Consider the following 24,643-nt stretch of genomic DNA (forward strand, 5'->3'; position numbering starts at 1 on the left):
TCACAGACAGTGAAGCTCCTTGGGTGGCTTAGGCAGGCCTAGACCGACTAAAAGGTTGTGGCGCCAAATAAGGAGCAGAAAATACCACAAATAAAGGATTGGTGTTTTGCGCACGATCTTGCAATGGGCCGGGCAAACCACGTGAGGGAAAATAAAGGGCACGTCAACCGCTTCGAGTCCTTGAGGACAGAATTGAAAGCAACATACCAACATAAGAAGCTATTACATCAAGAACTCCTGCCTGTACACAACAGCACCAGCGCTTCGCAAAAACGATCACCCGGAAGGGGGAAGGGGGTTGTTTGAGGGTGTATAACCTTTCTCTCTAGCTTGCCTATGAGTTTCCGCGCCCATTTTCACACCTGTCTCGCTTGTACGCCAATTACGCTCTCTTTGTGTTGCTTTCGCACCGATATCGTACTGTTTTAGCTGCTTCTTCCTGTACTTCGTCGGGTTTTGCATTTACACTTTCCTTATCTATTTGTTTTTCGCTCTACACTTCTTCAAATGCGCTTCATGCTTCTCGTCCTATTTGTATAGTTTCACGTTTTCGTATCCCTTTTTTCGTTTGCAGGTTTTTTTTTTGTTTTGTTTTGTTTGTATTATCTTTTTGCTTTCTCTTTGCATTTTGCTCGTATTCATTCGGTAATGATAAGGCAGATTTGTTGCTCATGTGTATAATGTATGTGGGACTGTTTGTGTGTGTTTTAAGTGTATGGATGTCTGTGAGCTACGGGGAGGTTTTTTTTTTCCTTAGACAAGGACCGGTAATGGGTGCTCTACGGCCAAAATGCTTTGCCCTCGAACGATCATCGTCCATTTGCTTGTCTATTTCTTTTTACATCTTGATTCCCTTTCCTCTCTGCTTCCTCTCTTCCTCTATCTTTCTCTCACTCTTTCACACAAAAACAATCATTCCTTGATGCTTGCTCTGTTGGGACTGTGGGGATGTATATGGATGAGTGTATGTGTGTTTTTGTGTGTCTGGGTTGGCTCTACGATCCGGCCATCGATGTCTGTGGGGTAAGAGGTTGCCCAGGCGTTTGCTGTCCGCCTTGGGGCGTTTGGGGCGTCAGTGGCCCCTGCTGACTGCCGGGTCCTTGCTGTTGCTGGTTCGAACCAGGACCGCCCTGTTGTTGCTGCTGCTGCTGCTGTTGCTCGGGCGAGAGGGAGGGCTCTTTCGTTTTGCCATTATTGTTGACCGTTCCATTCGCGCCGTTGGGATTGAGGCCCGGGTTCATGCCGACCGACATGGGGCCACCGTTACTGCCGACACCGCCCGTCGGTGTGCCCGGTTGCTGCGGAAGAGGTGGATTTGCGGGAAGCATCATTTGCTGCTGCTGCTGCTGCTGCTGCATCGAGCCCTTGCTCAGATCGTCGTCCATCAGGGGCGACTGCGGTATGGGACCACCGGGCCCGCCGAGCATCGACGGATCTGGGCCCATCTTCGGTCCCCCCATCATGTGGCCAACGGGACCGCCGCCCATCGGGCCGCCACCGCCCGGGCCGGGACCGCCACCACCCGGTGGCATGCCCATTCGCTGCTGCATGCCGGGATTGAACATGCCGGGCCCGTGGTTATTCATCACACCGCCGCCTCCGCCGCCGTACCCTCCCATCTCCGTCATGGGTGGAAAGATGGGGTCGGGATCCGCTTTGTACATACGATTCATCGGGCCACCACCGCCGGGACCACCCATCGGGCCACCCATCGGACCACCCATCGGTCCACCGGGCCCTCCCATCGGTCCGCCCATCGGGCCACCCATCGGGCCGCCCATCGGTCCACCGCCGTGGCCGCCGCCGCCGCCGCCTCCCATGCCGCCACCGTACATGCCAGGGTTCATCATGTTCGGTTTGTTGTATTGCATCGGCGGAATCTGCTCGTTGATCATGCCCGGTCCCGGTCCCGGGCCGGGGCCCGGCCCCCCGTCCACCGGGCCGCCCATGCCCGGGCCGCCGACACCGCCACTGCCGAGGGGCGTGTTCATGAAGGCAGGATTGAGCGGTCGGTTCGGCGGTCCACCAAAGTCCGGCGGCATCCCACCGGCCGGTCCGCGGAACTGCGGCCTCATGCCCATGCCGTGCGGATCCATGCCCATGCCGCGCTGCTCGGGAAAGAACATCTTCTGCATCTGGCGCAGCGTTGCCAGCTGCTGTTCGCGGTGTTGCCGCTGCTGGGGCGTCAGGTTTTCGTCCGGCACCTTCACGCCCTGCAGCGACGGCTGCGGATGGCCACGGGATTGCGACAGCACATTGCCGCCCTTCATCAGCGGCAGCGAGGCCACGAGCGAGTTCATCTGGTCGATGATGGTCGAGCTCGAGTGACTGCCGCTCGGACAGCCACCCGGCCCACCGCTTCCCGGTCCTCCCGGGCCGCCCATACCGCCGGGTCCGCCGCCACCGTGGCCACCGCCGGGCCCGCCGCCAGGGACACCGCCGCCGCCCCCACCACTGGGCGAAATGTGCGACCCAACGGGCGACGGATTTTCCATCTTCACGCCCGGATGGCCGCCCACACCCGGATCACCGCCACCGTCGCCCTCCATGCACGAGCTGGGCGTATGGTGGATCGTGGACGGTTTCGACATCCCGTCCGGATTCATGCGCATGTGTGGTGGGCCACCGCCGTGACCGTCCGACGGGTACATCGGCAAACCGCTTCCGTCCTGATCCATGCACGCGTTCGGCGTATGATGGATGGTGGCCGACTTCTTCCCCATCACCATCGACGGGTCGAGGCCCGGGCCTCCGCCCGGTCCCATGCGCATATGCGGCGGCATATGCCCGTCGGGGACACCGCCACCGCCGCCGAACATTGGCAGCGAACCGTCATTCTCCAGGCAGGACGCGTTGGCCGTATGGTGAATGGTGGCGGACTTTTTCATACCGTCCGGCGGTCCACCCGGTCCGCCCATACCACGCGGGCCCATCGGATGATGATCGGGCGAACCGTGCCCGTGGTGCCCGTGGTCCATCCACGGCGACATCGCACCCGGGCCGACGCTGTTCCCGCTCATCTCGTCCGGTCCCGGGCCACCGAGCCGGTTCTGTTTCTGCATCTGGGCGCAATGGTACGCGATGATCGAGTTGAACTGGCCACTCAGCACCGCCTCGGCGCCCTTGTTCGCCAGCGCCGTCGAGAAGACGAATATCTGGCTCTGCTGCTGCGTGTACTCCAGCTTGTTCGACGGCTTGTTGCCCGCCATCATGCCCGCCAGGCCGGGGTTCATCTTGCCGTCGAGCGGATGCCCACCGACACCGTCCAGCGGACCGCCGCCACCCATCACCGGGCCGCCCGGCTTGCCGAGCGCATCCATCACACCGCTGTTGGGTCCGGGAACGCCGCCGCCGGCGTTAATACTGCAACCGTCCGACTGTTTCATCCCGCCCGGGCCGCCAGGCCCGACCGAGCCCGGTCTGCCCGTACCCGGACCACCAGGTCCGCCCTTCATGCCAGTGCCGTCATCCTAAAACAATCACAAAGCGCACAAATTACAATGATGCTCGGACACAGTGATGTGCCAAACAGTGGTCATTTACCTGCTGCTGCTGTTGCTGCTGCTGCTGTTGTTGCTGCTGCTGCTGCTGCTGTTGCTGCTCGAGCTTGGCCGCAGCCGCCTGGCTCATCTTGGTTTTGCGGCCGCCCTCATCGGACTTGGAATCCTTCTTCGGCATTGTGGCTGACGCTCCCTTGCTCGCTCCTCCGCCACCTCTTCTGCCTCCTCTTCCACCTGCTTTGCCTCCCCTTCCTCCTGCGCCTGCTCCTGCTCCTCCTCCTCCTTCTTGCGGCAGGTGCTGCTGCTGCTGATAAGGCTGAGGCTGATAATCGTACAGCATTCCACTCCTCCGGCGCTCAGAGTGCAACCATCTGAGGGCACGGGGTGAGGAAGAAAAAAAAACACTGGCGGGGCGAGGAGTCTACCCTACAAGCCACACACAGTCCCCAACACAAACAGGCGTGCAACTCCGCAAAGATGCCAAGCAATTTAGCAGCACCGTTCACCGTAACATACTGTAACGTTTTAACGATCTTAACAACGCAAAGAACCTGCCTGCACCAGGTCCGGATGTCAGCTTTGCGTCAATCAGACAGAAAGAAAGCAAAACAAAGCAATCCGCGCGAGATGCTGGGCACGACTTTGGCACGTTTGGCACTTTCCCCGGGGGATTGTCACTGCCACCGTATTCGGTGCACTGCTAACTTTTGACTTTGGTGTCGGCCGGATGCCGACGGTTCCGATTTTTTTCCTCTTCAGCACCGCGCGATTGATGCGTTGAAGGTAAACAACTGCTGCCACACACAGAAGCAGACGACACTTTGCGCGCTATCGCACTTCCGGATTCACGCCTGCTGCTGCGCGGATACGATGGGCGCGCGTTTGCCCGTCCACCGACACTGGACGGACTGGCCGCTTCCGGGAGTGTTGCGGGAAACGCGCTGGAAAACGCGATGCTCTGACGCTGTCCTGCGGGGGGGTTCGCGTACCGCCGCGCGCACTTCACTGTTTGCACTACCCTGCCCCTCCTGTACTCGACGAACGCCTTCGTGTGCAGGACACGGTGTGTGGCGGACGACTGCTGCTCCTCCTCCTCGTCGATTGCTTTGCTGCACGCAGGTGAACCACGGGGCGGCGGTGCACCGCGCGGGCGCTCTCGATTCGAGCGCGAGCAATCGGAATATTCCGGGCGAGGGCCGCGGAATGGTGCCTACTATTTATTGATGGTGCTGCTGCTGCTGCTTTTTTGTGTTGGCTCTCTTGGTAATGTTGGTGATTTGCTGATTGACAGCTTCGATTAAGCACCACGGCGTCCACCGCACCACTGTGAGTGACGTTTTGGTCCTTTGTTATGACAGCACACGATGAAAAACGCTCAAATGTGACCAATAATATGAATCAAAATAAAGAATATAAATATAAAAATGGGGCAAAAATGAGATTATTTGCAAGAAGCTATTTTTTCACATTCATTACGATGAGAATCGTACCAAATAAAATATAAAATTAAACATCTCGTCGGTCTTCCGAAAAATAGTTTTGAAGAATGAAACAACGCCGTATAAACACAATGCTTTTGCACAGTGGTGTCATTCATCGTTCTGGTTCAATTTATTTGATTACACGAAAACATTTCTGCGTGGTGCGGAAAGAGAAATTCAGCTAAACGAAATGAAAACCAATCTCTCTCCGGATGTGATTATCCAACGGTTTCTTATTGCCTCTCAACAAACAACTATTCACTTTTTCATCTTGATAAAATCGGACTCAAACTCGTACACACCAACGGAATTGTTGTTCTTCTGATCGTACTCCACCCAGTCGTCTTCCGAAAGATCGATGTCCTCAAATGTTGGCCCGTTCTCGGTCGCCTTCGCAATCCATCCGGTCCGGGGACTGAACTCGATCGGTTCCACGCCCCGACAATCGAACGCAACGATCGTCTTCTTTTTGCCCGAATCCTGCTCCGTGTAGCTTGCTGCAAAGAACGACGCTCGTGTTAGCGAGCTCACCCGGGGGTTTTTGGTGTGACTTCTTCTACCTACCGTTCGAGCCTTCAATAATGTCGATGCTATTTTCGCGCGAGCACATGCGGCACTTCATGTAGAAATTGAATCCCTTCGGATTGCGCGAATCCTCGTTGACGTGCTCGCCTTCGGTCAGATCGTGCCACTTGTCCGACACTTCGCCACAGTTGGTGCATTTGATTTTCAGGAAGAACGCATAGTGCGGATGGTTCGTTTTCAGCGTCTCGATGTTTTCCAGCGTTGCCTTAATCTGTAGGCCAATCTTTCCCATGTTTGGCTGCGATGCAGTACGTGTGCAACACTCGCTGTCTAGAAGTTTCCTGGGCACCACGCCAAAACAGCGCTTTACTTGTGTCCTTTACACGGTTCGGCCGCTTAATTTACGTAAAACGGCGGAAAGTACAATCGTTACGCCGTTTTAACACCGGCAAAATCGTAAAAAAATGTGTGCAGTAGAGTTTTCAGCTGTGTTTGCACCTTTCGCTTTGTTTTCAAAATATTGCCATTGACAGCTACAGTGCGTTTATTATGTCCAGTGAGCTACTTGCAGCTCGCCCACAGTACATCGAACGTTTCTGAAGGGGTTCGGTTCCGTTGTTTACAAAGCAATCTTGGTTGGAGTGCGGTGAATGGTCCCTTTGCTCAACTGTCGGCAAGAAATACAAAATTATGGTTTCAATATCGTCCTCCGCCTGCAGACTGTGCCTAAATATTCCACCCACCGATTCGCTCGTGTTTTCGGTGTTCGACACCTACCAAGGTAGAGTGTTGTCGCAGCTGATCGACGAACTGTTCGCTATAAAGGTAAGCGTACCATCGCGGCAAGCTACCCGTACGATCGTTAATTATTTGTTGTTCATTTCGGCCGTCCAGATCCTTGAAGACGAACGGCTGCAGTCGCTTTGTATTGAGTGCGTAAATCGCATTAACACAGTGAACAAAATCAAGCAACTATTTGTGACGAACAATGGTAAATTGCAACAAATCAGTCCGTCGCCCGGTAGCTTTGTTGAAGAGCTGGTCTATGAGGTGTTCGCTCCAAGCACCGGAGAATGTGCTAAAATAGAAAATGCATCAATCAACTACGTGATTGAATCAGCGCAACAACGGAACAAACCAACTGCTACCGAAACGAGCGCATCAACAGACGAGCCTTTGAGCAAGCTTTGCCCCTCCTCCGAAGAGGACAACACCTTCGATGTCGAATCCGCCGAGCTGAACTGTGAAGACGAGCCAGAGGATGAATCGGCCACGAAAGAGGAGACAAAGTGCAGTGAAACTAGTGCATCCGAGCCGAAAGAAGCATTGGCAACGGAACAGCCCAAACCGAACCTGCCAACCCCTGGGCAGCTGCCACAACACAAGTGCTACTTTTGCGGTACCGTGTTCGAGAATTCGCTGCAATTTACCAACCATCTGCCGAGCCACTTCAGCGAGGTGCCCTACGCCTGTTCGGAATGTGACGGGCTGGTGTTCAAAACGGTACGGGAAGCGAGCAGACACATCGGTTTCCACGACGCACGCGAACGGCCGTTCAAGTGCCGCATCTGCCCGTTACGCTTTCCCAAGCGGACCAACAGTTTAACCCACGAACGGAAAATGCATCGCTTTAAGCTGAAGCGTATGGCGGAGAAGGATAGCAAAGCAAATGGATCAGCCGTTGGTCGCAGATCGGACGGCAAAGGCACAGCAAACAGCTCGATCAGCAGGGAGCAATCTGCCACTCCGAAGCGGGAACAGCCGGAGTGTGAAATTTGTAGCAAAAAGTTTACGGCGAAGAAAAACCTTACCCGCCATTTAATGATTCACACCGGCGAGAAACCGTTCAAGTGTGAGCCGTGCGGCCTGTCGTACCGCCAGTCGGGGGAGCTGAAACGACACAGCTTGCTGCACGGGGAAGAAAAGCCCACCGACAACGGCGGCAGCAGCATGGAACGTGTACCGGACGAACGACCGAAGCGTGCGAATAAAAGAAGAGTCAGTGGGAAGTGGTTGCTTTCGTGCTAAAATTTCGTCTCATTTTTACTTCTACTAGAAGTAGATTTATTATCACTTAGTGTGTGAAACTAGCAGTTTGGCATTCGTTTGCTACGCAGACACTGGCTGACTACGGAGGTAAAACATACACACGTGCGTACGTAAGTACTGCTCATCCTATCTGTTAACTTTAGGTCCTAACCATACTCTAAGCTACGTGTCGAACGGAAAACAAGCATTAGCTATCCAGCCTCGGTCGTCTTGACTAACTTTTGGCCTTAATACTCTGACTTAACATGGCTGCCGCGGCACACCCCTTGTTGGCAGTACATTTTTTGGCTCTATCTTTCGCTTGCATAATCTCGCACGATTGCCTAACAAGCAGTCTCGTACGTACTGGCCCAACAAATACGCATTCGCTTAACAACACTCTCTAACGACTATCGCTCTACTAGCTTCCTAGCTTTATCAGCCTGTTAACGATAACAATACATCCAATATCGAATTAAAAGGAAAAAAAGTGCAATCAATTGCATTTATAAAACCAATCCTTCGTACACTCTAATACCTTCGTTATACTTTGACCTAGAGAGGAGGGAAAAAAAACAATACCCCCAACCAGTCAGTGGTCGGCCAGGTCCGGTGGTTGCTGGAAAACATGCGTTAATACTGACTCTATTCCAATTCGTCTCAATTGTCCTCTTCCTCGCTGTGCGTGCTAAGGACCTGCTCCTGCCACCAGTCGTGCACCTCGTAGATCATGTTTGCCTGCGAGTGGCCAAATTTGCTCATATTTGCCTGCTGCTGCTGCTGTTGCTGCTGTTGCTGCTGCTGCTGCTGATGATGGTGCAGATGATGGTGGTGTGGCGCATGGGGCGAATGTTCACCCCCATGGCTGAAGCTGCTGTGATGGTAGTGCAGATGCAAACTGTGCCCACCGATTTCGCTCAAATGGGACGCCTTCACGCCGACGCTGATCGATGGTGGGGCGCGCTGTTGCTTCTTCTTGCTCAGGTAACGGTCCTTCTCGTTCTTTGCCTGCGGATCGGACAGGGTGGGGGCGAGAAACTTGCGCCCGCTGCTCGAGCCAGTCGAGTCGGACCGGTTCAGTACGGTGGCGGCCGTTTTCTTGCGATTCTTTGCATTGTTCTCAATGTCCTTCGCCGTCTGGTCGGTGATCGTGTCGGATGGGTCCGGTCCGGCCACCGCATCCTTGCCGGTGGGCGATTCGTCCGCCTGCTTCGACAGCTGGCCCGGGCTGGTCACGGCGGACGACGGCGCCTGGGAGGTGGTGGTTGACGACTGCAACGGCGATTGCGCTTGGGAGGGGTGGGATTGCGTTTGCGTGGCCTGCTGTTGCTGGGCCGGTTGGGCAGGGGTCGGCTGTTGCTGTGCCAGTTGTTGGCTGCTTGCCGTGGTACCGGTCTGTTGCTGTTGTTGCTGCTGCTGTTGCTGTTGCTGCTGCTGTTGCTGCTGTTGTTGCTGCTGTTGTTGCTGCTTTTGATCGTTCGTTGCACGCAGCCCAGCAATGAGCGAGTTTTGTTGCTTCTAAAAATACAACACGAATGAAAATGTTGAACGCATGTAAACGTAATTGTAACACAGCTAACGACACCACTTACCGCAACGTTGTTTGCGCGAATCTTTTTCAAGCAACCCTCCAGCCAGGTGCGAATCGTCTGCTTGGCCACCTCCTCCTCAATTATGTACTCGAACTCCTCGCGCGCCAACAGTTCCTCCAGCTGGAGCGCTTTCCGTATGTCGACCGACCGATACGAAAGCATGCTGGTAAGGTAAGGGGGGGAAACAGAAGGAATAAAACCATGCTCTCATCCACTTCCCAGGGGGGCAACGCTTACTTGATCACGTCATGGAACGTGACGTCCTCGCCGTTGTGCAGCTTGTCCAGCTCGTAGCACATGTACTTGAACAGCAGCCGATCCTTCTGCGGATCGCACTCGAGCCGGCCCTTTAGCAGGCGCAGAATAAACTTGACGCGCCGCACCGGAATCACACCCCGCTGGTGTATGTCGACGATGTTCCAGGTGTTTTGGAAGTTTCGTATATCGGCGTAGGACAGCAGCGCATCCTCCTCGTTCGAGTAGAAGAGCGAAAAGTTCTCCATGATAATAGCTACAGGGCAAGGGGAAAAGCGAAGATAAAAGTTAGCTCAGGGGGAACATGGAGTATGCAGACGAATGCTTTTGCGGATCTTGATACTCTTGATCCGTCCCTCCACCGCCCATTATAGCTCTTGCTGTAACACATTACCGACAAGCAGGTTCAGCACGATGTACGTGATGATGACGTAGAAGGTGCAGAAGTAGATCAGGCTGGCCGTGAAGTTGCCACAGTCCGTCTCCCAGTAGTTGGCGGCCGGCGTACAGTACGGTGGCTGCACCATGCAATCGTGCATGATCTTGTTCCAGTCTTCGCCGGTTACGATGCGGAACAGCATCGCCACCCCGGTCACCGGCGAACCAAAGTTTGCCCGCCTAAGGATGGAATCGTAAAGTGTGCGTATGCATGTATGTAGGTGTAGGTGTGTGTGTGGGTGGGTGGGTACAAAAGCATGTGGTAGGGCGAAATTCCAGCGCGGAAGATTGTTCGATTGCGCAGGGAAGATGGGTTAATGGATTATGTTGCACGAAAATGTGCCGATAAATGAGAGAAGAGTGCAGGAGCATTTTTGATTATATTGAATGTTATTTAGAAGAAAAAAATACAGTAAGAGTAAACAACCGAAAAATGCGTAAGTTAGAAAAAAAACAAGACGAAATGCACACACACACACACATTTAAAGGGGTTTTATAAAAAAAAGTATAGCGAATTATGAGCATGATTTTTTTTTGTTTGCGTCAGAAGATAGCGAAGAATGAAGCGTTTGGAAGGGAAGAGAAGAAAATGTATGCAAATTAGTACGGAGTAAAACGGTAAAACTATCGAAAGATATAGCAAGATATAGAAAGCAACAAACAGAAGGACGGTAAAGAAAACGGTAGCAACAGGGCAGGAAACGTTACTGTTTTCGTTAAATATGCGTTCGTTTTTTAAGGGAGTTGACTAAAATACATACGCAAAAGTACACACTAGTAGTACACATTACACGAGCAGGAGCAATCGAATGTGTGGGAATGAATTGTGTGGGTGGCGATCAAGGATAACACGCATAGAGATACGCATAGAGGATTGGCTATGAAACGGTTCACTATATCAATGGCGGTAGTCTACTAAATTGGTTTAACATGACTAGAGTTATCTATGGGAGTGATGTACGATACAGACGCTATATAGTGATATAGACGATGGATTCAGTGCCAGATGAACTATGAGCTGCTGGTGTGTGTGTGCAATTTGATAGCAAACGAAAGCACAGGTCTGGTGGTTGAAATTGTGTGAAAATTTTAAGCTTGGTAAATTAATTGCTTAAAGTAGCAAATACGGTGGCAAATTTTAATGACAAATAGTAAAGAAAAACACGTAAATGTAAATGCATCTTAAACGAGATAATTGATCGCTGAACTGATTGTTGACAGGATGATTGTTTGTCGCCAAACATACTTGTATTGATTCTTTTAAATTGACTTGTATTGAAATTTTAAAAGCAACGGGCATATGCTATGGTTTCAATGTTCTATCAGTTGTATTTTAAAACAGTATATCAAATGTATTGTTGAAGTATTGTTTTTTTTTTGACAATTTCCTTATTGTGTGACGTAACCGTGTTTGAAGTTAACTAATTACTGAGTGGATTTTCGAAATTCGATATAAATGATCAAGTCTAAGAATTTATCAGATTATTCTGAAAAAATATCGTTTAAATTAGTGACCGTTTTTGGATTTGAAACTGCCATGCTCTAACTATATACATTTCGTGGCGATTTCTGGCAATTTCTACATTTTTATGGGACTTTTTGGTGGTCCCTAACAAATATTATCAACGTTGGTTTGGATTAAATAAATATCGAAATTGTATGTTTAATGCTCTCAGAACGACATTTGATATTTTCTAAACAAGCTGTGGAAGCTTATGCAATTATTTCTGCTCTTTAAAACTGTTATTTTGACATTTTTAGTTAACACGACCATGATAAAGAAAGGATTTATATCGGTACTTATTTTCAACTGACAATAAACTGCTCAAGTGCTGAAAATTCTATTACTTCAAACTATTTAAATGTATCTTAACGAATCATTAAAAATCTTTTAAAATTGTGTATGAGTTCTCGTGGTACAGCATGTGTACATTGGATAAAACAAAACAATAACCGTACCAGCAAAGCATTCAGAATCCATTGGAAATGTACAAAACATTGCGACAGTTCATACTATTCTTGTTTACACTTCTCACTTTAGCCAAGGTACTCGTTTGAAGATTTTTTTGTAGAACGAGCTGTGATCCTCAAAATGAGAGTGACTCTATTTGAGAGTAGAATAGAACATGTTTCAAACCGATGCTCAACACGACATAAAGGGACACAAAAATCAACAACACTGAGAAAAATGCTGGTGTGTAGTAAGGTGGAAAAACAAATACCGAACGGACAAAGGTTGAGAAAGGAGAAGAAGGTACGTGTGCTTGGACACAATAAACTCACGCGATATGCAGCGATACAGAAACGTAGATCGATAGAGAGATAGAGAGGGAGAAAGAGAATGTGTGATTTTGCAAAAAACAAATAGTAGGGATAGGAACAGAAACAGCATTCGAGTTGTATGCATACGAACATGGTAGGAAAGCAACACAGAGTTGAAATCGGAAGCACTTACTCTCGGCACCATTTACCTACGAACGGTCCTGCTGGAACGTCGAGCTAGCGCAAAGGGACGAGCTTTCGAAAGCTCAATCTAAATCCTATCTAAAGCGGAAGCTCTATACACACAATCAAGAAACGGTTTAACATCTGGCTAGGCTCGAACCCAAGCTGATAGTAGTAGCAAGGGCGTAAGCTAATTTCGTGTAAGAACGGCTGCTGTCTGACATTTATCACCTGATCAACTGCTCCTGTTTCTGCTGCTTTGAAGGTATAGATCTTGCCCTCCCTCATGCTAATACAGTACAAAATGACCCCCGCGAAATGCGTAATGTATTAAATTGGTACGAAATTTGCGCAACATAAAACCAAAACACATTTGTGGATGGAAGGAACGGAAAATCAAAAACGGAACAAAAACACACACACGAAGATGAAATTTAAAGTACGGATAACAGCGATGGATGGCAAATGAATGGGTGAGCACAAGCACAACAACATGTACCTGGTGTGTGGGGTCGAACGTAAGCTGGCTGCAACTGGGCCGAAAACCGTTGCCGGTGCGGCAAATGCTGAACGAACATCACTTATCCGGTGGTTGGTGGCTTTTTCGTTAATTGATCTATCTGTTTAATCTATCGGTAGCTCACTCTCTGTATCTTTCTCTCTCTCTTTCTGTTATTTAAACAACATACTCAACAGTGGTCAGGGTGAGAAGAGCAGTAGGTTCACTAAATCACAAATTCCGAATGCGCCAAACAATTTTGCCTCGAAAGCTTACCACCAGTGCACCACCGGAATGATGGGACAGAGCAGGGAACCATCCTGCGCCGACGGGAGTGGTAAGTGGGAAAGCTACTAACACACACACACTTACACGCGCGCACACAAACACACTCACACAACGAACCTCCGTTAGGGAGGTTAACACTAGAGGAAGGGAGGATTGAGTGTAGCTTACTCACACCGGAGCCCCGAGGTGGCACGGGAAGGCCCAGCGTCCCAGTTCGTTCAGCATTGGTCGGCGGCAACTCTGTGGCAGCTGGAGTAGTGTGTAACTATTTCGTTTTGCTTCTGCTGCTCTACCAAACGGTTCCGTGGTTCGGCGCACACCCGGAACCACGTTTTGCGGCACTTGCGGCAAGCTTACTTCTCGGGCTGCCTGCCTTCAATGGGGAAGGGGATGGAGAAGGAACGACGGGGGAAGGGGGAAGGGGGGAAAGCATGGCCGATCCGATCTGCGGGATCGGATGATGGTGTGGCGAACTGATGACATTAGGCGACGAATGATCAATAACACGTGTACGTGAAACATATCACTAAGGCGATACATGGAATTTAATACCAGTTTGGGCCCATCGGTTGGCCGATTAGTCGGTGTTCTAATTTAGAGACAAAGGGGGCGGGGAGGGGGAAAAGGACTCGGGGAAGGCAAGAACCAAATGTTGTAAGAAACACAAAACAAAACAAAAAAGATACAAGTCAACAAAGCACGCCCCAGGTGTTAAATAAAAACGAGTTGTTCGGTGAGCGAAAGAAGGGATCACAAAACGCTCGCCGGCTTGAACAACTGGGTTCCGTTTACGGACAAAAACAAAAGTTTGGGGAAAAAACAACACACACACACGCGCGCAGGCGGATGCTAGCGGGATATATTGTGGTCCGCCTCGCTCCCGCACCGTTACTTACCGGCCGATGCCTTCGCCGTACTTGACCGTGCCGAACAGTATCGTACCGGCGAGGGCGTAGAAGAACACCAGCAGAAACATGCCGAAGATGATGAAGAACGATTTGCACACCGACACACCGACGGTAAGCATTAACATTTTCAAGGTCGTATGCTTGCCAGTTATTGTGAAAAATCGCAATATGACAACCATAAAACCAATGAAATATGATAAATCGCTCTGGTGGCGTAGTGGAATAGTAGTGGATTGTCCCCGGACCGCGGCGGCATTATGATGAGGCAAGATTCGGAAAGATTAATACCAGGTTGAAATACCGGGTGCTTGGGTTTCACCGTGTGGGGGAGGGGATGCATTATCACTTACTCGCAGTGTGGTTTGCAGAAAAATCCAGACAACGCCGGCGACGGTGACGAGCAGATCGTACCGATTGCGGCGCGACTGCCAGTAGCCGCGCGGCGTAAAGGCGATATTCTTCATGACGACCTCGATCACGAACACGAACGTGAGGATGGTGCTTACGATCACCAGCCGCTCGGTGTGTACTTCGTCTTTCGTCCACTGCGAAACGAAAGGAGGGAGAGTTTTTCAATTTTAATTTCAATATAGTCAATTGTCTACTTAAGGTTTAACAATGTGTAAACTTATTCTTTAATAAATTAAAAGCTGTGGAAAACTGATCAAAAAAGGGGGTTATGAAGGATTAGGACTAAATGAAAGCGGGAGCGGAATGAGGCATGTGATCAATTGAAATCCAACAAATGAGATTTTTTTTTCGAAAGAGCGTATGTATTGCAAAAGTGGATCAAAGTTCCCAAATTGAATGCGTCTTCTTTCTATAGTAAGAGGAGTTTCGAGTCGAAAAGAGTGTGGAGGAACGTAAACATTGATTAAGGAAAGAAGAGTCGGGCTAGTCTGTTTGGTGAAGGAAAATCGATACGATAAAAGACGCTTTTGCCAATACAAACGCCGTGATTCTAGGGATTCGAGACTTATGATTTAACAGCATTTTTCTTAGGGGAGGAGGTAGTTGAGGGAACATACAATTGAAGAATACTTAATAATGGGTCGAACTAAGCTGCAATAGAGCTCTTTAAAGCAATGAGGATCCGTAAAGTATGTTCCGATTCGACGTAACATGGCAAGAGCACCAAAGGCCTTACTAATTGCTGTCTCAAGATGAGTAGTAAGTGAAAGCCGTTCATTCAGTATAATACCAAGATCTTTGACATATTTTGACGGAGTCTGTTGTACATCCTCAATAGAATATGGGTAAGATATGGGATTAGTCGAGCGGCTGAAGGATATAACGGTACATTAAGGGAGACATAACAAAAGATCATTAGAGACATACCATATAGAGAGAAGGTTTAAAAGTCTTTGAAGAGATATACAATCAGATAGGGTTATATATTTTTAAATCATCACAATACATCAAGAAAATGAATCATTGCGAAGGATGAAGCTAATATCATTAACATACGGGATAAACAAAAGCGGACTAAGTGAACTGCCTTGGGGGATGCCTGGTGGGCATATGAAAGAGGGGTAGAGATAAGATCCTAATTTAACGAAGGATGCTATCCAAGGTAGTAAAACGTATCCTAGCCCGAGTTTCTTTAGTTTGGCAACGAGACACGCCGTGAAAGACCGACTTAAAAACGGTGTAAATCGTATCTACTTGACCGCCAGAATCAAGATCAAGAATCATGATCACAGTCAAGATTTGACCCCAACCACAATAACGAAGTAATCGGGAATGTACGATGTGTTCTATGATATATGAGCAGGCATTTTGTTTACATATTCCTCTGTAATTAGAAACTAATTTTCCGTCTCCTTTTTGAAAACGGGCACTAGCCAACAAGAATTCCAAAACTTTGGGAAGCAAGCAGTTTTAAGAGACTCATTGAACAAGGCAACCAAATGAGGAGCGATAATATCACTAACACATTTCAGAATTGATATTGGGATTCCGTCGATGGGACTTGGGGAGGAAGAATGTTTGGTGTGGTATAAGGCAGTTAAAATATCTGATTCGGTGATAAATAGTGAATTAACGTTGAATACATCGGAAGAAGTGTAACAGAGGGCATCGGAGAACGTTAGTATGGGAAAAACATTGGAAAAATGTGATGCAAATACATAACATAAGCCTTCTGGAGATGTAACAACAGATTGTCCGGAGATCATTGATGAAGGGATATAGGAAGGTCTAGGAAGTTCAATAAAAGCTTGTTGCTGCCTGCTAACAACTCACCGTAATCGAAAGCAGCATACTGTTCACCAGCACCACCACGGCGATGCACCGCTTGAACGCAATGTGCTGCGTAATGTCGTAGACGAAGGCGCGGAACTTGCGGCCATCCGGCCGGGGCGGCAAATGGAGCGGCTGGGCAATCTTTAGCCGCTTCTTCAAATCGCACCAACGGCGCTGATCGACGGTCAGCAGTGCGGTACCCTTGTTCTCGGAGTAGTTGGCAATGACCACGCCAACGAACAGCGTCAGACCGATCATACACCCCAGGAAGATGTACACGTGGATATAGATTGCGTGCACCGGGCCGAGCGCTTTGATCAGCACGTCGCGCACATCGATCCACCCCTTGTACGAGAGCACCTCGAACAGGGCTAGCATGGCGTCGCCGATGTTGTCGAAGTTGAAGCGGCGCGGGTTGGCCCACACCCGCGGCACCAGCATCGACGGGTAGGACTCGTTCACGCCCGGCGTCAGCTTCATCTTGGTGACGAACACGCGCCGCATAAACACGCCGACACAGTCCTCCCGCTTCTCGATTGTGGGATCGTTGCAGCGGGCCAGCCGGCCCCCGTACAGCTGCACGCCGTAGCTGGCGAAGATGAACATCAGCAGTATGAGCAGGGTCGAGACGAGCAGTATCTCCTTGAAGCCGCGGCACAGCTCGTACACCACCTTGCGCATGTGCGGCACGAGCGTGAAGATGCGCAGCGGTCGCAGGCAGCGCAGTATCATGAGCAGCTGGGCGGACGAGTTGCTCGGCACCTGGCGCGGCATCCAGATGAGGAAGCTGGTGGACACGACGTAGATGAACACGTCCAGCACGGACGCCACGTCCTTGATGTACGCTTTCGGCGTGAAGAACAGCCCGTCGGCCAGTATTTTCAGCGCCAGCTCGAGGCTCATAAAGATGACGAACGTGTACTCGGCCACCTGCAGGGCTACGTGCTCCATCACGCGGTACTGCGGCGTTTCGAACATCATCGAGATGCAGGACAGCGTCGTGACGAAGATCATCACCCAGTCGAGGTACGTTACCAGGCCGAGGAAGTTGCTACGAGGAAATGCAAAGGGAAACGATCACCATCCATGCCGGAAACCTTCCGCCCCATTAGCCCGATACTTACTGAAGACTTTTGTACTGCACCTTGCGCTCCTTCCCGGTGAGTGGATCCTTCAGCCGCGCATCGTACCGGCCGTGCACGATCCGCTGGCAGATCTTGCGGAACCGGCTTTCCCGGGGCACCGCAAACAGGGGCGTATCGAAGAAGGGATGATTTTCGCGCAGATCCTCCTCGCGCTGATTGCGGCGCATCTCCGCCTGCTGCCGCTTCGCCTGCAGAATCTTGATGTCGAGATCGTGCGGTCTGGCCCGGGAGGAGGTGACCCGGCTCGCCGCCCCAATGTCCCCATTCTCCATCAGATGCTCGTACGTTTGCTTCAGCTTGATCGAGCCGCTCCGCACCGAGCGCCGAATCGACCGGGAGCCAAACTTTTTCTGATCCACCCGCCACGGCTTGGTCTGCGTGATCGTGCCCTGCGGCTTCAGGCCCGCCTTGGTGCCGGCCACCGGCAGCATCGACGAGTCGCCCAGCATTAGCCGCTGGTTGTTCGAGTCGTTGATGATGTGCGTGATCGCGAGCTTGCGCAGATCGCTGCCCACCATGCAGACTTTGGCCGTTTTGTTCATCACGTTGATCGGGCGGTGCTTCTTGTAGGCGATGCGCGAATCCCAACACTCCGGCATCGGGCGCTGGTAGCCCTCCAGGTCCTCCGGCTCCATCTCCAGCACGAACTGCTTCATGAACGATTCGCGCACCTTCGGCAGGGTGAAATCGTTCGGGATTTTGTGCAGTATCGCCATCTGCGGCGAGTCGGGGAACTTTTCGAAAATGCGCAACCGAAACGGTAACGTCTCCTTGATCTCGGCGCTCTGCTCGCGGAACTTGAGCTGCTTCAGCTTTTTGATGTCCTCGTCCAGCTCGAGATTGTCGAGGATGACCGCCACGAACAAGCTCAACACAATCTGTGGGTAGAGTGCGCAAGAAGCGCGTGTTTGTTAATACAGCAATGGGGATCAAGCAAAGTGGTGACAATGCGACAACTTACCAGCGTCACGAACAGATGGTACAGGATGAAGTAGACCGCAACGAGCGGCGTGAGCGTTTTGCTCGTCCTTATCATCGTTTCGTCCATGACCTCGACCCACGCCTCCTGCGTCAGGATCTGAAACATGGACATGAACGCGTCCGGGAAGCTCTCGAACTTGGTGTAATCGCACAGGAAGCAAAACAGCTGCATCGAAATGCTGGAGCTGATGATCAGCAAGCACATGGTGAAGATGATGAGCGAACCGAGCTTCTTGCCCGGTCCGAAGATCTTGTACACGAAGCCTTCCAGCATGGGCGACGCCTTGATGAGGCGCACCACGCGCAACACCTGGAAGTAGGTGAACCCGCTCAGGTACAGCGCCGGGATGATGTGGAGCGTTGTGCCGATCGCTAGCAGCAGCTCGAACTTGTGTATCGAGTGCTTGAAGTAGCTGCGCCACCCAAGACAGTAAATCTTGAACAGCGTTTCGAGATCGAGAAAGAACGTAAAGGTGATCTCGATGTAGTAGTACTTCTCGTAAAACACCTGCCGCTGGCGACCGTCGTGCTTGAAGTGCATCGTTGCCGTGACGATCCCGTTCGCCAGCACGACCGTCATGACGAGCATGCGGAAGTACGGCGAGCGCAGGATCGTGTGGCACGTTTCCGGCGCAATGCCGCCATGCTTGTTGTCGTCGATCGTGACCAGCTTCCAGCCGCTATCGTCGCCGGTGATGATCTGCGACGCGGTACTGTTCTGGATGTGGCCCCGCACGCCCCACATCTGCTGGAACTGGACGCGTATCTCGTTGAACGTTTCCGTGATGACGGCGATGAAGACGTTCTTCACCAGCCACGCCAGGAAGAAGATCATCGTGCTGAAGTAGAAGGCGGCGCGCCAGGCGGGCAGCGAGTCGATCGCCCGGTACATGATGAACACCCAGCCCTCCTGCGAGGCCGCCTGGTACACGGTGAAGATGCTGGTCGCAATGTCCTCGAACCCGGTAAACCCCATCGCGTAGTTGCTCAGGAAGTCCATCTTCATGCACTTCATGCCGGTGGGGCACTGGTAGCCGGAGTTCGGGTCGAGCGAGCAGAATGTGTCCGGGATGGCGAGCGAGTTGATCGTCAAGCTTTCCGGCTCGGTCGTGTTCAGCACGCAGTGGTTCTTGAGCTCGCCGAAAAACTGCACCCCCAGCAGCCCGTACAGCGACATGAAGAACAGGAAGAACAGCGTTACGTTGTAGATCTGCTGGCTGGAGCGCTTGAAGATTTGATTGATGCGGCTCTTGGGCATCGAGAACTTGAGGAAGACGCGCAGGAAGCGTATCATGATGAGGGGCCGCGGTGCCCGCACCGTGCTGAGGTACGAGAACTTCGGCACGATGCCGAGCATCTCGAACACCTGCAGGCTGACGGAGAGCCACAGAAACAGCACCATGGAAGCATCGAACTGGCACCAGTGGTCCTTAAAGTATGGTGCTTCGCCCTGCCGGGAAAGGGAAAATGGTTGCCTTTTGAATAAAGATGATACAAAACACTCCTACATCACTATACTCACCCGCAACGCTCCTCGGATATGTATCTTGGCTATCATTTCGGAGGTGAAGAGCAGCGTGGCAACCGAGTCGCAGCAGAACGTGCAGTACTGCAGGAACGGGTGCCGCTCGAAGGTTTTCGGTGTGTTTAGCGACACGGACGTCAGCGATATCAAGGCACACAGTCGCATCAGCCGGCGGACCCACAGCTACGGGTGCGATGACCGAATACACAGTCGGAGCACACCATTGAAGCGGACCGATGAAACAAAGAGGAATGGAAGGGATTAGTTCCAGCCGTTGGCAGCGTTGGGGAACGAACAGGGAGTAACGTATTTCGTAGCGCAAGAATATATAGAGGCGGTATCGATTTGGCAAGGATTTATGGTGACTTCATGCCATGCATCATCGGTTTACGGTACCGACAAAACGCCGGAGCATTGAGCATGCTTTTAGATTGAGTGACCGTTTTGCCTTTTTTTTGCATTTAGATGTGTTTGGTGTTTAGGGTTATATTTTTAGCATTCTTCTCGTTCTCGGCATGCGAAAGCAAAGCGTTAAAAGGAGCATGCCAAACACAACGCATTTACATTTGGAATAACTATCATTATATGGGGAGTAATGAATTATTGGTTTTGGAATGGAGATTCGGTGCGGGACGAAAATAGCAACATAATGATTTGTTCAAGGTAAAACGAAGAGTTTTTGTCAGGATAACGAAAAAAGCTTTTCTATTAAAAACATCTACATATATCAAAAGTAAAGAAGGAAGGTTTTCATTGAAGCGAATAAATTAAAGCAAAGGTTATAAAATAGGTAAGTTCACGCTCGTTCTTACTTTTAACTTTTACCACTCGAATGGTTTAGAAATTCCCAAATAGAAATTTCTACACATTCAGGTTTATTTTTTAAATAATTGGAATGTTTGGAGCTATTAGATGCCTTCATATTTGTAGTTTCACGAGCTTATTCAAATGGTCGACATATATCGTTATGATTCAAATCACGGATGGCTTCAAATTCCAGACATTTTTCATGTTTTTATTGAATTTCTTCATATCCAGTCCATGATGTTTTTCAACAGCTGTCAAATGGTTTATTTGTATCAAAATGAAATTTCAGTTTCAACGCATGATTTAAACACATAACAAAGAACTGTCAAACTCAATCCAGCTGAAAGTCGTGTTAAAAATCGTGCTGTAGAAATAAAAAAAAAATTATGATGGAAATGAAATGTCATATCGATGTGGAACAAGATTTTGCACGCGGTCAGCCACCAAAGTGAAATTCTTATTTGGAAGGTGAAATATCTGTCAGATAACGACAGCCAGTGATGTATGTTCGTGTACAAAATCGCAACTAAATCCATTAAAAAACTGCAATATCAAGTATTTTGTTAATTTTTAGTCAACAGTTCACCATTTCTTTCCATTTGTAAATGTTCCACTTAAGAAGAAACTCTTTGTAAGTGATTTCGAAAGCGGATGTTGTAAAAGCAACTGTATATTTCGCCTGTCAAATAGTTCATTTCGCTGTATTTATCACCTCGTCTATATAGGCCCCACGGTTATATTCGAAACTGACTTGAAAAACCCTGTATTGAATTTCTTCATGTTCAGTCCTTGGCTATACTGCTTTTTTTTTTTAATTCCGGGCAGCCGAAGTAAATTGGGATTTATTGCATAAAAATATATTTTAGACAGTGCTAACAACAAATAAAAAACAACGATATTTGAATATGTATGTGAGAAATGCATTGATGACCGTATGGGAAATTCCGTCTATTCGCGTAGCATATCTTCGATTCGAAATCAAAATGCATCAAAACAAGAGAAAAAGAGCTCTCAAACCCTGTTGGTTTCTAAACCCGTTATCGTTTTGTCGATCAAGGAGCACACCGAAAATCGTAATTTAGTGTTCAGACTTGAAAAGAAGTTTAAAACGCAAAAAGGTGTAGTGTATGTGAATTTGAAGATTATTGACGATATTTTGAGGGTGTCCGGAATTCGAATCAAAACGTTCGTAATTTTAAACATGAGCTCGAAACTGTCCGGAATATGGATGAAAATATTGTTGCATTTTCATGATTTTTTGCAATGTTTTGAGTAAAATTATTGTAATCTATTTATTTTCTGCCTATGTATTAATTATTTATTAGTTATTTAAAGCTTTATATATTCAAATATAGCATCGCGACCGATTAGCAAGAGTACAAAAATACTATATTTATGATACATTATATTGCTCGTATACTATTGGGTATTGGGGTGGTCCCGTAGTAACAACATGCTCGGGTACAAGCCTCACATGGGCCCCACCCCTAGCAAGGACTGGCTGCGTGGTACTGAATAAGTCTCGAACGATACGAAATGTTTCTTAAGGAAAAAAAAAACTTAACTGCCCTAGTTTTGTTTTTCCACACCAATTAACTTATACTTGATGGAGACGCCTGGTATTTTTGGTGTAAAACACCAGGCGCGTCCATCACCTTACCGTCGTCGTCGTCGTCTGACGTCTAACGAACGGGTGAAATGAATTTCCTGCTCTCTACTACAACCCATTAATCGAAACACCCTTCAAAGTTCAACGCCACGCTCATTTCACCCGTTTATCAACGGTGCCGGGTGCCGAGCGGAACGGTTATCGGAACTGCCACCCAGGCCGGGGGCAGCCCAATATGAGCAGCCGCGCGGCGTGGTTTATAAATATCACGACAGCCACTCGGCAACACCTGTCCGAAGTATCGGCGTTTTTTTATTTTCTATTTGTCCCTTTCATTTTCCGGCCCTCCAAGAAACAATGCCATCCAATTTGCTGGTGACACATAAAACAGTGGTATGGCTACGGTGAAAGTAATAGTGAGCGGTGTGGGACGTGCGATACGACTACGACACAGTTGCGATATCGTCCGACGCTCCAGTACAAATGGGTGCGCCCGAATCGAACTGATTAATCGATTCCCGTCGGGTTGGGAATGCGAATCGGAAGCAAAGGTTTATGGCTATCGAATGGTGTGCTACGCAAAGACGAGCAAAGCATATGAGAAGCAAGACGCATGCCACTAGTGTCACAGGCAGAAAGTAGAAAGAATGAAAAAATATGGTAGAACAAATGGAAGCAAAAACAAAAATGGATATTGAAATGAAAACATTCAAGGAAGGTGTGAATTCCTTCAAACAAATACCTTCACTACTACGTATGGTCAGCATTGGGGGTTTTTGTTTATCGTTTAGGTGGTTTAGCTTAGTTTAGTTTTCGCTTTTAATCGCTATCGTTAGTTTTATTCATTCATGATGAGTCAGATGATGATGAGGATGGTGAAGATGTTGAGGCTCTACAGGCGGCAGAATTATTTGTTTTTACGGGATTACAATTCGACGGTGATGGTCCACAACATAGGCAACAACAGTAATGACAACAACATGTATAAAGAGATATTAACAATAACAACAAAAAATCAATTATAGTTAGCTATACACGCACGCACAACATACGCAAATCCAAATTACAACTACACACATTTAATTCAACGCAAAACACACACACACATGTACACTGGGAGTGGAGGAATGGAACAGTTTGTTTTACGGTTGTTTTCTTTGAAAACTGTCCCCCACCCTGCTCTATCCATATGAAATGGCGACAATGCACAATGGCACTAGCACAGAAAGGATTAGCGGAGCGTGAAGGTGTTGAAGGTTTACCACCTCCCCCTTTCTCACGTGTGCCGGATTATTGCGCAAACGGTGTTGCGAGGCGTCGTACAGTAAACTGCCTACCTTGTTGACCCATTCGATGTCCGCACTTTCGTTGAGCGACTCTTCCGGGCCGTAGTCGGCCAGGACCGGTTCGCCCTTGATGCTCTGCTTCCGGCCCAACATGTTGCTGGTTTTCTTTTTCTTCTTCGACGCGGACGCGCTGAGGCCCGATACCGCCGTCGCTGCGGCCGCGTTCGTCGTCGCCGTCGTCGTTGTTGCCGTAGTTGTCGTCGTGGTTGCTGTGATAGAATTTTCGCTTAACCTTGATCACGATCTCTCCCACTCACTCTCTTTCTCTTTAGTGCACAAGCACACATTCGCACACCCTTTCGCTGGCTCTCTCTCTTTTCTCGCTCTTTGATTTTATCTCTTTTTCCTCGACCAGGGGTTGATTTTTCCAAATTAAATCACCAGTCCAAGATGGCGACCGCACCGTGATGTGTTACAGCTTCCACAGCTGGCAAATCCACCCACCACCACCATTCACCACACACACACAGCATAGATGCATCATAAAACGCTGCTTTGCCTTACATCTTTGCAAATACGTTTTATGCTTTAGTAAGATTTCGTCGCTTTCATCTCGTTATGTTGGCGTTTGCTCAGCCTCACTGCTGGACCATTATCGATCGGTTGCGGGGATGTGAGATTTTTGCAACCCCTCAGCATGTCACAATGATGGCTGCCATCTTGAATTACTAATCTGGGTGTATTTTGCTGTTTTTCAGTTGTGCATCACAGGTTTTCACATTTTCCAAAAACTATAGGCAGTGATGGAACATTTAGAATATGTTCTACTTGATCCGGAAGCAAAGATGAACTGCCACTGATGTAACAACAACAAGAACAACAACGGAACGGGAAGGAGCGAGTGTGAGCGCCCAGGCACACACGCACTCGCGGTGAAGGCAGATTCTGCACTGACCGTCGTGCACTTGGCACAGATCTTACGGTACCGCGCTCGCTCCAACCGTTTTTTTTTATCCAGCAGTGGAGAGATTTGATGAGCGCAAATGCGTGATGCTCCGAAACGTGGGTAGGGGTGGACGTTGGGAA

General features: G+C 49.4%; 4 protein-coding genes across 4 annotated transcripts; 1 reads left to right on the plus strand and 3 right to left on the minus strand.

Moving 5' to 3' along the window:
- Positions 1–172: 172 nt before the first annotated feature.
- Positions 173–24,381, minus strand: LOC120898598 (sodium leak channel non-selective protein). The gene is made up of 12 exons (XM_040304674.1): positions 23,609–24,381; positions 19,853–20,038; positions 18,311–19,780; positions 17,329–18,227; positions 16,205–17,255; positions 14,311–14,505; positions 13,949–14,166; positions 9,776–9,999; positions 9,364–9,637; positions 9,127–9,289; positions 8,303–9,052; positions 173–3,470 (listed from the first exon to the last, which is right to left on the minus strand). Exons 1-12 carry the CDS (start codon positions 23,708–23,710, stop codon positions 996–998), a joined length of 8,007 nt encoding a protein of 2,668 aa, XP_040160608.1. The 5' UTR covers positions 23,711–24,381; the 3' UTR covers positions 173–995.
- Positions 3,380–4,811, minus strand: LOC120898606 (POU domain, class 3, transcription factor 2-like). Its single transcript, XM_040304681.1, has 2 exons — positions 3,544–4,811; positions 3,380–3,473 (listed from the first exon to the last, which is right to left on the minus strand). Exons 1-2 carry the CDS (start codon positions 3,838–3,840, stop codon positions 3,471–3,473), a joined length of 300 nt encoding a protein of 99 aa, XP_040160615.1. The 5' UTR covers positions 3,841–4,811; the 3' UTR covers positions 3,380–3,470.
- On the minus strand, positions 5,183–6,013 carry LOC120898605 (UPF0587 protein CG4646). The gene is made up of 2 exons (XM_040304680.1): positions 5,546–6,013; positions 5,183–5,478 (listed from the first exon to the last, which is right to left on the minus strand). The coding sequence occupies exons 1-2, from the start codon at positions 5,796–5,798 to the stop codon at positions 5,240–5,242; spliced, it is 492 nt and encodes a 163-aa protein (XP_040160614.1). The 5' UTR covers positions 5,799–6,013; the 3' UTR covers positions 5,183–5,239.
- On the plus strand, positions 6,136–7,536 carry LOC120898604 (zinc finger protein 93-like). Its single transcript, XM_040304679.1, has 2 exons — positions 6,136–6,331; positions 6,401–7,536. Exons 1-2 carry the CDS (start codon positions 6,197–6,199, stop codon positions 7,532–7,534), a joined length of 1,269 nt encoding a protein of 422 aa, XP_040160613.1. The 5' UTR covers positions 6,136–6,196; the 3' UTR covers positions 7,535–7,536.
- Positions 24,382–24,643: the final 262 nt, after the last annotated feature.

The sequence above is a fragment of the Anopheles arabiensis genome, chromosome 2 (assembly GCF_016920715.1).
Source record: "Anopheles arabiensis isolate DONGOLA chromosome 2, AaraD3, whole genome shotgun sequence".
Lineage (NCBI taxonomy): Eukaryota > Metazoa > Arthropoda > Insecta > Diptera > Culicidae > Anopheles > Anopheles arabiensis.